Genomic DNA, 14,115 nt, shown 5'->3' with positions numbered 1-14,115 from the left:
TACTCTAAGACAATTTGGCAGTTTCCTCCAAAACTAAACAAACTCGTACGACAACCGATCTAGCAACTGTGTTCCATGGTATTTACTGCAAGGAGGTGAAAACTTCTGTCCACCCAAAAACCTACAAGTGGATGTTCAGGGCAGCTTTATTCATAAGTGCCCAAATTTGAAAGCAACCAAGATGTCTTTTAGTGGGTGGTATATCAAGACCACAGAATACTATCCAGTGCCAAAAAGAAATTAGCTATCACACCATGGGTAGACACAGAGGAACCTTAACTGCATATTACTAAATGAAAGGTGACAATCTGTAAAGGCCCCATGCTGTAGGATTCCAATTACATGACATTCTGGAAAAGTCAAATTTATGATGACAATAAAATGATCAGTAGTTTCCAGGGGTTAGGAGGAGGGAGGAATGAAAAGGTAAAGCACAGAGGATTTTTAGGCCAGGGAAACTATTCTGAATGATACTATCTATAATCTTTATTCAAACTCGGAGTGTACACGAAGAGCAAACCCTAATACAAACTATGGACTTTGGAAGATAATGATGTTTCAATGTCAGTTCATTTAAAAAAAAAACAACAAAAAAAAGGTTCAAGTGGTCACATCAAAATGCCAACTAGCTTATTGACAGAAAATGACAGCTGATTCTAAAATTCATATGGAATTAAAAGGGACCAAGAATAGTCAAAACAATGTTGAATAAGAACAAAGTTGGAAAATTCACACTTCTGATTTCAAAACTTATTACAGAATTAGTGTAGTACTAGCATTAAGGATAGACATAAAAATCAATGGAACATAACTGAAGAGTCCAAAAATAAACCCTTGCATTAATGGATGATTGATTTCAGGCAGGAATGCCAAGACAATGGGGAAAGAATGTTCTTTTCAACAAATGGTGCTATAACAATAGGATAGTCACTTGCAAAAGAATTAAATTTGGGCCTTACTTAAAAATTCACTCAAAATGGGGGCACCTGGGTGGCTCAGTGGGTTAAGCCTCTGTCTACGGCTCAGGTCATGATTCCAGGGTCCTGGGATCAAGCCCCACATCACATCCGGCTCTCTGCTCCGCAGGGAGCCTGCTTTCCCCTCTCTTTCTGCCTGCCTCTCTGCCTACTTATGATCTGTCAGATAAATAAATAAAATCTTTAAAAAAAATTTAACTCAAAACTCAAAATGCTGAGAACCAGAAATAAAACACAAGAGTAAATCTTTGTGACTGTGGGTCAGGCAAAACTTTTTTTTTAAGACACAACATCAAAAACTCAAAACAACAGAAGAATAAATTGGACTTCATAAGATAACTTCTGTGCTTCAAATAACACCACCAAAAAAGTAAAAAAACAAACAAACAAAAAACATAAAAGGGGAGAAAACTTTTGCAAGTCATACCTTACACGGGACTAGAATAGATAAAGAACTCTTGCAACTCAATAATAAAGACAGCTCAATTAAAAACAGGTAAAGGATTTGAATAGATAGCTCTCCAGAGCAGATACACAAATGGCCAACCAGCACCTGAAAAGATGCTCAACACTGTTAGTCTTTAGGGAAATGCAATCAAAACCACAATGAGATACCACTTTGTAGCCCCTAAGATGGCTATAATAAAAAAGATAATAAGATCTGGCAACCAATGTACAGAAATTGCAACTCCTATGCACTGGGGGTGGGAGTGTAAAATGGTGAGATTTCGAAATAGTTTGGTAGTTCCTCAAAAGGTTAAACATGGAATTACATGACATGGCAATTCCACTAGTAGGTGTATACCAAAGAGAAATGAAAACACATCCACATAAAAACTTGTACGCAAATGTTCATAGCAGCATTCTAACAGCCAAAAAGCAGAAACCCAAATGTTCATTAACTGAACAATGGCTAAACAAAATGTGGTAGACAATGGACTATTTCACAATAAAAAGGAATGAAGTTCTAATACATGTTACAACACAGATGAATTCTGAAAACATTATGCTAAGTGAAAGAGGCCGGTCACAAAAGACCATATACTAGTATGCACATTGGTATGCATTCCCATGAGGGAAATGCAAGTTAAAATCACAATGAGGGTGCCTGGGTGGCTGTCGGCAAAGTGTCTTGTCTTAGGCTCAGGCTGTGATCCCAGGGTCCTGAGACTGGGTTCCTCATCACGTTCCCTGCTCAGCAGGGAGCCTGCCTCTCCCTCTCCCATTACCCTTCCTCCCTCTCTCAAATAAATAAAATCTTAAAAAAAGCAAAAACAAACCACAATGAAAGACTTCTAAACATTTATCAAAATGTCTAACATAAAATAGACTACAATGCCAAGTGTTAGTATAGATGTAGAAATACTAGGTGTTAGTATGGATGCAGAGCAAATAGAACTACATAGCTGATAGGAGTATAAGCTGCTGGAACCACTTTGGAAAACTGTCAATTTATTTTGAAATACATCAACAAATAAGATGGACTGATAAGGTGTTAAACCAAATACAGCAAAATGTATAGAATCTAAGTCACAGAAATATGGATGTCCAAAAAATTCTGTCAATTTCTCTTTATTTTTGAGAATTTCAGTAATTAAATGTTGTGGAAAAAACCATGTACCCAAAATAAGTAGTGTGTATGATATGTACATAAAAAGAATGGTCAAAGCAGATTTATACAACCAAAAGCTAAAAGAAGCCAGTATACATCAATAGTAGACAGCATTAGAAAAATTAGAAAAAAAAAGTTAAATGGGTATCTATACAATTGAATACTGTACAGCAATGAAAAACAAACTACTGCTACATAAATATAAATGAATTTCACAAAATGTTGGAATATTTAAGTTCAAAACAAGGCAAAACAAGTATGGTGATAAGGTCAGAACAGTGATTATCTTTGGGGACAGGGTACTGACTGTTGAAGGACATTTGAGGAAGACTTTGGGAGTTGGAAATTGGCTATATCTTGATAGTAATTATAATATAGAAAAGTTCACTGGGCTATATAGTTAAGCTACTTCTAGTTATAGTGTTAAAGATATACCCTTCATTGTACATAATCAGTAAGGTTTGTTTACACACACATATATTACTACACTTCAATGTACAAGATTATAAAACTCAAAATTCATGTTCACTTACTGATTACTATTTTGGCTCTAAGCTCCCCCAACTCATAGTTTAATCAGGGCAGGCTCTTTTGCTTTTATTCCGTTCTTACACTGATGTTCATGTACGACTTCACTTAGTCTTCAGAAGCTAAAAAGTAAATCTGATTCATTGCCCTGTCATAAACTGATCCCAACTTCAAAAGTCTACAGCAATTTAATACTTAATTATATACCGTTTCATACCAAACTAATAAACAGTTCATGCATATACATTAATCTCATCCCCTTAACTAAAATGGTAGCTCCTTAGGGGTAAAGGGCTTGTTTTCCTTTCCCCTGGGTGCCTAATATAAACTTGCTGATTGATAGAAGAAGATGGTTATGGAGGATCCAGGTTTCTATCCTAAAGCCTTACTTACTCAGTTTATGATAAACTGCTTTTCCCCCCACAAATAATAAAGTCATAAAAAATTACATGTCATTTTAACTTACTGTGTCAGTTATAAAAGTTTCACTCTTCTTAAAGCCATTCAGTTCCATAAGAATTCAGAAAATTTTCAATAAATTAAGTAACAAATATATCTGGAGAATTGTTTTCTTCATTCCCACACTTTCATATACCTTAGTTAATTTACTGTATGCTCTCTGGATTAAGTTACAAGATACTCAACTGGCCTGTGGGAGCACACTCCAGGTTGGCTATATTATTATAGGATAGGTATATGCGCATTCATATCGAACTGAACTCAAAAGTATTCTTGGGCACCTGGGTGGCTCAGTGGATTAAGCCTCTGCCGTCGACTCAGGTCATGTTCTCAGGGTCCCAGGATCAAGGCCTGCATCAGGCTCTCTGCTCAGAGGGGAGCCTGCTTCTCCCTCTCTCTCTCTGCCTGGCTCTCTGCCTACTTGTGATCTCTTGTCTGTCAAATAAAATCTTAAAAAAAGGCATGGGGGGGGGTGCTGGGTGGCTCAGTGGGTTAAAGCCTCTGCCTTTGGCTCAGGTCATGATCCCAGGGTCCTGGGATGGAGCCCTGCATCAGGCTCTCTGCTCAGCAGGGAGCCTGCTTCCTCCTCTCTCTGCCTGCTTCTCTGCCTACTTGTGATCTCTGTCAAAAAAATAAATAAAATCTTTAAAAAAAAAGTATTCTTGATCCATTAAAATAAGGAACTCTTAAGACTTCAAAAGCAACATACCATAAAGTCAAACTGAATATCAAAATCAAAAGGTCAGGCCGACTATCCAAGAGTTGAATATATTTAATTCTCCCTTATCACTTTACTTTCAATTACATGTAGCAATCTCTTTTGCCATCAAAAACACAGTCTCTGGCTGTCTACTAGCCAGTTTTTCCTTATATCTTTCATTCACATTTCCACTTTAAGTCCTTAGTATCTCCACCACTTCATTTATATCACAATTACAAAAATCCTGAATTCTGAGCATACTATTATCATAAATATTTATTACTGGTAAGGAATCAACTTCTATAAATTACTTGTTACAGCCTATTTTTTAATAATCTATTTGAATACAGGACAGAAATACATCATCCTCTTTGCTTGAAGGAAGGTTACACATAGAAGACAATTATATTAAAAAATGGCTCCAGGTAAGATGACAATAGGTTTAACCTGTAACTTTTATTTACAAGTATCTTTCATTCCCCTCCTCATTTACAGAATTTAACTTGGCTAAGACACAGTAAAGACAGAAGACAAAAGAGAAAAAGTGGCACAGGCTGAAGAAAAATGTCAGAGAGAAACTACACTAGTCATTTTGTGACAGTTTTTCTATTTAGAAGCCAAAATAAGATCTTAAAGAAAAAAAAAGAATTTCATTCTACCTGAAGTATTATATTAAGATTTTAATAGATCAAAATTTTACAATAAAATATGGAGATTTCTAGAAAGTATTAGCTAAAAAATATTTTAAGGAAGTCAATTTCTCAGATCTTATGCACCAAGTAACGCATTACTCCTATCTTCTTAAGTTACCCTATAATTAGCTCTAGAATTAAACAATGACACACAAACTGTCCTACTCTTAATGGTACATACATTCTTAATGGCAAAGAATCAGCCTTAATTAAAGGACATCCAGAGTGGGTTTCAGGTATAAATAAAACCCCTGCAACAATGGTGACAAATAAGAAAAAACAAAAACAAGGCAAGCTGAACTATAGAACACAAATCAAACGCAAATGAAAAAATTCATGTACTTTATAAATAAGAAGTAATAGAACAAAAAAGAACCAAAAACCCCCACAATTCTGGGACAATTTATATAGAAGCAAGAAGAACCATAGAATTTCACACTCTTACAGAAAAATGCAATTAACTGATTTTCACATTTATTCTATTTGAGTGCCTGCTATGTGAAAAGCATAATTCTAGCAATGTAAAGCTGAATCATCAGAGTTGGAGCCTAGCAGAGGAGATATGACATTGTTATAAATAAAATCAAACAGGAAGGGTAAAGTGTCCTAAGAATGGTAAACAAAGTGCTAAAGGAGTTCAGATTACTATGTTATTCAAATTGGGGGAAATCAGAAATGGGAGTCATGGCATAGAAGCTGAACCTTGAAACTCTGAACCTATACTGGGAACAATTATGGGAAAAGAATTCTGGGCAATGTGAACGAAGAACAAAGGCGGAGGCTGGAGCAGAAGGCATATATAGAATATATTTGACTAGCGTGTAAGTTGTATACAAGACTACAAAAAGCTGTAGAAGTATGTAAGTAGCCAGATCATGATTCTGATTGCTAATATAGAGACCTTCAGTAATAAGTCATGAAGAATCATTAAGGATTAAAAGGAAAGGGATCTGATCTGGAGAGATTTATCAAGAAATGAGGAATGAAATGAATGGGGAAGAGAGGAGACATCAATTAAGTTACCATGAGAAGTAATAAGGACCTCAATCATGGTACTAACTGTAAGAGGGAGAAGGCACAGGGCGCCTGGGTGGCTCAGTGGGTTAAGCCGCTGCCTTCGGCTCGGGTCATGATCTCAGGGTCCTGGGATCGAGTCCCGCATGGGGCTCTCTGCTAAGCGGGGAGCCTGCTTCCCTCTCTCTCTCCCTCTCTGCCTGCCTCTCAGTCTACTTGTGATTTCTGTCAAAAAAAAAAAAAAAAAAAGAGGGAGAAGGCACAGTTCTAAGTTAGGCACTAGGATCTACAATGTGTAGGATGCCACTACATTCAACTGAGAGATTTTTAAAATATCTTTTTAAGACATTATTCTAGTTTTTTAAAAAGACTCATTTATTTATGAAAAAGTGCACATCCAAGAGTGGGGGGAGGGGCAAAGGGAGGGAATCTCAAGCAGACTCCCTACCAAGCACATAGCTTATAGTGGGGCTCACTCTCACAATTCTGAGATCATGACCTGAGCAGAAATCAAGAGCTGGATGCTCAGGTGACTGAGCCACCAAGGGCCCCCACATCATTCTCATTTTTGAAGAAATTGTAATTTCTTCAAAATAATCACTGGAAAAATTATCACTGTTAAAGCACTAAGAGTCATGCAATATGAATTCCAGATAAATACTACAAACAAAAATATAACAGAAATGGCCAGGGGAGGCTTTATTAAAGAGGCTGGACCTGATCTGCACCTTTATGATAAGACAGAACATAAAGAGGGGAGGGATAAAATTTCACACAAAGGGAATTTTAAGTTAAATAATTTAATAAGATGAAGATATGCAAAATAAGGATTGAAGTAATTTCCACCAAAAAAGCAGAGAAAACGTAATACATAAAAAAAAACTTCATATACTCGAATTTTTCATAGTTATTAAAAAAAACCAAGGTATTATTATTATTACAGCTTTAAATAGTTAAAAATAAGTATTTTATTACATTCTAGACTTAAAGGAAGGTTACTTTTAATGAGTTCTATAGGAAACTTTGAACCTTTATTCAGTCACAATTTGAAATATCCAAAATGTTTTGTTATTCATGAAAGAAATTCCTCAACACACAACATAATCTGATAAACTCTTCGTATTTTTCATGTAAGTGACAACCAGGATTTGAACTCAGATCCATCTCACTCCAAAACCAGAGCTACCCCTGCACTCACTGCTGTATTAACTTATCTTCTTTTGATTTCAAAATCCCAAATGAATTAATCACAAAGTATAGGACAAGAGAAAGAGATCAGTAAATCTCAAACTACATAGTTACTACAAAACTTGAGATTCCAATCTTTGTATTTATATAAACAGATACAGTACACAGAAATACTATAAAGTGGCTTTTGTTGCTGTTCAATGAATATTAAGTTCTTTTTAAAAAAGTGCTATTCTTGAAATAGGCTATGACAAATGGGAGGGGTGGGACTTAGAGTGTCAGTACCCTACTCAGGTCCTTCAACCTGTTCACACATTTCTTTCAGCACTGGGTAACCAACTGGCCTTTCCTCTTATGGACCTTCATCCTCCGGCCTTTCATGGTTTATCTTCCCTGTAAGACTACCCTTGATGGGCAGATTTCCTTTGTATTCTTTTCAAACATTCAGGAAGGACAGAGTAGAGGATGTGCCCAATTTCTTTGTTTTTACCTTCAAAAAAATCTGTAACCTCTTCCCTCCCATTTCTTTAAGGACAAAGATTCAAATACTTTCTCATAAAATAAACATTTTGTTATAGACTATATATACAGAGTTTTAAAGAAACCCTAAATTATTTTATAATTATTTTAAACCAATTCCTATATTAATATTACTGAAATTTGTTTTCTAGGATTGATTCCTTAAAAATGATCCCTACTAAAGGAAAGAAGACACTAGGAATATGCATAGTTCTTTAAAAACATTAAATTGCATTGGCCTCAAATATATTAATTCATTTAAAAGAAATCCATTCATTCAACCAATAACTGAGTGTCTAATGTGTGCAAGGTACTATTCAACAATTTAAAAAAAAACTCCTTTCCTCAAGGAGCTGAGCCCTGGTGGGAGAAGACAGATAATAAGCAATAAACATAATAAGTAAAAAGACTGTTAGAAAGTGATAAATGCCATGGGGGGAAAAAACAGAACAGGGTAAGAGAGAATTCCAGGGTGTTAGGGCAGGTTGTAATTTTAAATAGGGTGTTCACAAAGGGTTTATGAAGGTGTCATTTGAGTAGACTTGAAAGAAGTAAGGGAGTCAGCCATGGTAATACCTGGGGAAGACTACTCCAGGCATAAAAACAACCAGGGCAAAGGTCCTGGAGTATCCTAGGAACAAGTAGGCCAGAGAGACTAAAAGGGTTGCCAGCAGGGGAAGAGTAGTAAGAGATGGGTCAAGAGAGGTTATGTGTAGGGGTATAAAGATTATGTAGGGTTTATGGGACACTAAGGAATTCGGCTTTTACTGTGAATGAAATGAGGATCCACATGAAATGAGGATCCACAGAAGGCTAAGTGACATGATCTCTTTTACCAGAATGACTGCTGCGTTAAGAACAGACTATAAGGAAGGTAAGGGTGAACACCCTGAGACCAGTTAAGAGGATACTGACGAAACACAGGAAAGAAACAGGTACTTCCTATAAACTTTAACCATAATGGCTCAGCGTTTTACTTTTTTTTTTTTTTAAAGATTTTATTTATTTATTTGACAGACCGAGATCACAAGTAGGCAGAGAAGCAGGCAGAGAGAGAGGAGGATGCAGGCTCCCTGCTGAGCAGAGAGCCCCGATGTGGGGCTTGATCCCAAGACCCTGGGATCATGACCTGAGCCAAGTGCAGAGGCTTTAACCCACTGAGCCACCCAGGCACCCCTCAGCGTTTTACTTTTTAAGAGTAAGTTAAAACAAATCTGTCAGATCCTGCTAACTGGAAATAACTAGAACTTAGAAGTTTACTATATAGAGCTCTTGGTATATATGTACATCATGCAACATAAAAACAAAGGCCATCTTTTAACTACCCACTACAGAAAAATACTGTGTTCCTTTATAATCAGCTATTCCCTTTATGAAATTTTTAAAAATCCTACCACAGTTGAGACTATTCTTTAAAGAAATAAGCTATTATTCCTGTAGCTCTTTTAATTATATACTTTTTTGAATAAAAAAGTGCTAACTTCTGTCCACTGAAAATAGAGATTATTCCCCTGGTGTTTCTCAGATCATTTAAATTAATCATTTCGATAAATCTTATTTCCTTTGGGAGGAGATGAAGCTTTTTCTTTTAATGCTCCCATTTTTAAAATTTTCTTTCAATTGATACCAAATGTGCTTATCAGTATCTGGGTCATTAGGAGATGAAGCTTTTTCTTTTAATGCTACCATTTTTAAAATTTTCTTTCAATTGATACCAAATTTGCTTATCAGTGTCCAGGTCATTCACTTCAGGAAAGAGCAACCACAAAAACTCCCACTGTCACAAATAGATATGTTTCAAAAAAATGTTCCTTCATGATACCAAAAAAATTCTCGTTATCATCTAGTCCTCCTAGAAAAAACAAATACAATTCCCAAAAACTCTAGTTATCCTTACATGTATTATCATAAGGGTAACAGAAAAAGGGCAGTTAAAATATTCAATTTGCCTGGAAAGGGATTAGAAAGCATGGAAGGAGGTTTTGAAATAAAAATCATACCTCTAAAAAAATTTGCTCATGAAACTGAAATAAGCATATTGTCCTATAGTATCTGAGGGAAATGAAGAGTGAAATATAAACAATTTGCTTGCTTCAAAGATTCAGAAAGATGAAAAGACTTCCCCTGTGACAATTTTTGGAAGAAACAGGTGTGTAAACTTAAAACACATGGTACTGAATTCAAATTCATTAATTCATTCAACATTTTAGTGCCAATAATTTCACGAAGCATTAAGGACACAGTCCTTGTTCTCAAGGTCCTAGTCTTCATTTATCCTAAAAGTTACCAAGTATTTACTATGAGCCAGATACTGGGGACATAACAGCATAACAGGTGACACAGGTCCATCCCAGCAAGCAGCTTACACTGGAGGAAGAAGGAAATGCCTTAATGATGAAACATACCTTACACCCAAGTGTTCTATGTGCGGCTTATGGAAGTGTGTGTGTGGGGGGGGTGGTACACAAACAACTGAATGATGGACTTACAGAGGGAGGAAGAAGAATATAGAGATTTGGGAGAGAGGTGATAGGAAAGCCGAGTCCTTAAAGAGGATTAGATGTTCACCTGGCCGACCTTGGGGGAAGGGATCCTAGCAGAGGGAGCAGCTGGAGCAAAGGCAAAGAAATATGAGAACACTCGTTTATTTGGTAGGCCTGGAATACAGATTATGAAAGATAAATCATGGAGGCTTCTGTAGGCCACAATTAAGACTGAACTTTATTGGTATGTCTGAAAGGACCCTGAGGGTTTTATTCAGAAAACCAACATATGTGATCAGGTTTTTCTATTGCGATGAGACACTGGTTTACAAAGAAATGAGAAAAGAATAACACTAGATAATGATGTCACCACATGAAACAACAAAGGAGACTGCCCAGTTAGAAAATTAAACCCCCTTCAGGAAAATAATTAAGCCATGTAACTATCAAAGCCCCTCTGGAAAAAAGTTTTTAACCAGTATCATTGAAAATTGAAAGGTAAAGGAAAGGTTTTTATATATATTATGGATTATAACATCTTCATGTCTGTTTTGAGTTCAAGAGGTCTTAGCTTCTTATTAATTATGTAAAAATGTACAGGACCCATGACTGCAGTACAAAAAGCAATGAAATTGTTTAGGAGCAAGTCTTTGATACAAAGGGAGAACCACGAGTAACAGAAGGCATTTAAGTCAGGTTTAAAGGTTTCTGAAGTTCAAGATACCCAAGTTTTATTGAATCAGCGCGTTTAAAAGGTGTGTCATAGGGGTGGAGCAAAAGGAGGAGGGATTAAAATTAATGCATACATATATATATATATATATATATATATATATATAAACAACTCTTGATGTCGCTGGGACTAAAATCACCACTTGAAGATCTTTTCTCATGTAGGAGAAATGAACACCTACCAGATCCAATTAACATAAACACACGGGGTACAGGGAGAGGGAGGGGAGGATGATCATACATGACAATATATATGGGGTGGGGGACAACCACCTATCCAAAACCCATAATCCAGTTGGCGGCGCGATGAGGAAATCATCCCCAAACCTCACAGCTCAGACTACACGATTTAGACTTAAAGGCAGAAAAATGTCATTCCCAAATTCCACAAGCGAACCACCAGTCACTGGCCAAGAGGATATGTTCACATACTAGAATCCCAGAACTCAAAGACAGAATACCATCCCCACATCGTTCTGAGGGGAGGTGAAGGATCTCCCCTGTTCTAGGAATGGGGAACAATCACCCTCAGTCCCTGCTGTAAGGGGGTCGACGCCCCCCAGGCCAGGCCCTGCCGAGGCCAGGAGCAGTGACAGCCCCGAAGCCCCCTCAACCTCGGCCGGGAGCTGCCACTACTCCTCTCACCCCCTCCTCCCAACACACACCCTCCCCTACCTGATATGGCGGCGGCGGCTCCTGATCCGGCTCCGTCCCTTCGCCAAAACTAGCCCGGTCGGACTGAGACTCGTGAAGCAGGGAGATGTCATCCGAAGTGGGGGATTTGAGGCAGTTCCCCATCTTCCGGGGCTAAAATGTGCGATCTGCGGGAAGAAGAAAGCAGTGGCGGGGTCGTTCGCACGCTCCGCGGTCAGCCTCGGTCAGCCTCGGTCAGCGAGGTGGGGTCGGACAGCAGGCCGGGGCTCAGGCGGCGGCGTTTCCCCCGCCCCCCGGTGCCCCCGAAGGGCCACTCATGCCAGCCCCCGGACTTGGGGGCTCAAGGCTGGTCCGCGGGCTCCGCTGGGGTCGCGGCGGTTGCCTCTTGCGAGGCGGCAATGGGGGGGGGGGCGGGGAGACGAAGCACTTCCCCACCCCGCCCCCCCGCGGGGCGGCGGCGGCCACGGAGCTGCTGGGCCTAATCCAGGTCAGGAGGGGGGGGCGCGGCCGTCGCGGCTGCCTCAGCTGCTGCCTCAGCTGCTGCTGCCCCTGCCGACGCCGGAGCCTCGGCCACGGGCCTCATCCTACTCCGCCTCAAAGCGGCGGCGGCGGCCAGAACGAGGCCAGCTGCGGTCCTGCGTCACGCCGCCGTGCGTGCTCTGGTCCCGCCCCCGGCGCCGGGAGCCGTGGGCGGCTCCGGCGACGCGGCCGCGCCCCTCTCCCCGCCTCCGGCAGCTGTTCCTGGGGCCGCGTCAGTTTCTGGTTCTCTCTCTGACAGTTGGCACGGTACCTGTCTCAGAAATCCCTCTCCAGTCTCCCGTGCCTCCTCACTTCCACTTCTCTCTCCCTCCCCGCTTGTCTCTGCTCTTACCTGTGCACCGTTCTGACAGTCTTCTCACCGCCTTCTGCCAAGTGATCTATTTATAAACCCTTTTCTGAATGTGCCACTCCCTTGGGTAAAATGTTAAAGGGCTTTATCCCCTTTATTCTTTCAGAAAAACACCCAAGCTCACTAACAAATCAATCCACTATTTGCACAGGTGAATAATCTTTTTAAAATATAAATCGAATCCCCCATTTAAAACCTTCAATGGCTTCCCAAAACTGTTATGACTGCTATGACTAAGTATTCATATATGGTTTACAACTCTGACTACTTCCCCTAACTCATTAGCACCATTTTCCCCTCAAATATTCTAAACTCCAGGCCAAATAAAGTACTTTTGGTTATCTTAGAAGACTGTTCCCACTGGCTGAGGCCTTTACCCATATTGTTTTTTCTGACCTTAGCTCAATTCTCCTTCACTCTGGACCTTCTACCTCTCATCAGGCTAACCATTATTCCCGTGTCCTTCCTAAACTCGTCTTTGTTTCCCCAAACCCTCCAGTCTGGGTAAGCCACCTTCTCTGTGCTCTTAGTCTCTGAGCTTTTTTCTGTCACAACCTGATCAAACTGAATCATCTGTCCCTCCTCTGTGCATGGCCTGACACATTGCCTAAGGTAGACTAGGATCACTTGGTTGAATGAACAAAGAGCCCAAGAAGCAATATATGCAAAGGAAGGAAACAAGAAAGATGAAAATGCTCCCAGAAGACAAGAAGTGGGTCTGGACTCCCTTTCTTTTATTCACCATTTACTGATTATTTTTCTCCCCTCACATGACCCTATGCTAGGCACTAAGGAAACTGGTTTACCAGATCCAGCTTGTCTCTGATGGAGCCCAGAGTCCAGCTGGGAAGACAAGTAACAGATGAGTTCCTCCCCTCCCTCCCCCCAGAGGTTTTTAGAGAGCCCTAAGGAGAGTGATTAGACCATTTGGGTGAGGATCAGAAATGATTTTTGGAGGTAAGACTCCGTTAAACCGGTATGGGCATGAGTACTTTAACTTTGGAGTCCCTATTTTACAAAATTACTTACATAAATGTACTCATATCCCATATTAAATATAACTTTTTGCTGCATTCTCTCTTCTGCAAGACTTAACCTTCCTTCCCATTAATAGCTCCCACCTACATATGGGATCACTAATGCCATGTTTGTATTAGAATCTTTCATATGTCCCCAAAAATCATTACTTAATTCTCTGGAAAAGTAAAAGTAAAATCATTGGATTCCCTGGGAGAAAAATTTCAGCATTTGCCTCTTCCTCTCCCCATCCTTGTCATTTTCCTGGTCTCCTCTGAACTCTCACAATAACTTCTTAATGAAGCCTTTGCTTCTGCACCATCAATCCATTCTCCACCTACTGCCATGAAAAATGTGACCAGAGAACATTCATAGACTTTTTGTACAGAAATTTAGCTTGGATTAAGGCCTTGCACCATTTGGTCCTATCTTTATGTCCATATGACTCCAACTCCAACCAGGCATCCTACATTCCAACTCCATGTTGAGTTGACTCCGACTCCAACCAGTTGACTCCAACTCCAGCCATCTTGACACTACTTTCTATGCCCTCAGTTTTCACTATGCTTGTTCACCTCTGACCTTCTGCCATGCTGTTTCCTTCTGCTGTCCTTATGCCATCCTTTAAGACCCTCCTTAAAAACCACTTTC

The 14,115-nt window shown here is 39.5% G+C and overlaps 1 protein-coding gene across 1 annotated transcript in view; it reads right to left on the bottom strand.

Moving 5' to 3' along the window:
- RNF11 (ring finger protein 11) overlaps positions 1 to 12,213 on the bottom strand; it is a 39,445-nt gene extending 27,232 nt beyond the window's left edge. Inside the window, exon 1 of the mRNA XM_004774488.3 lies at positions 11,580 to 12,213. Coding sequence (XP_004774545.1) covers positions 11,580 to 11,702 — 123 coding nt within the window. The 5' untranslated portion in view covers positions 11,703 to 12,213. The remainder of the gene's footprint in view (positions 1 to 11,579) is intronic.
- Positions 12,214 to 14,115: the final 1,902 nt, after the last annotated feature.

Source organism: Mustela putorius, unplaced genomic scaffold, assembly GCF_011764305.1.
Source record: "Mustela putorius furo isolate JIRA1106 unplaced genomic scaffold, ASM1176430v1.1 tig00003853_pilon_pilon_pilon, whole genome shotgun sequence".
Lineage (NCBI taxonomy): Eukaryota > Metazoa > Chordata > Mammalia > Carnivora > Mustelidae > Mustela > Mustela putorius.
Note: the sequence above shows the minus strand (reverse complement) of the source record. Positions and strands in the feature narration are given on the sequence as shown.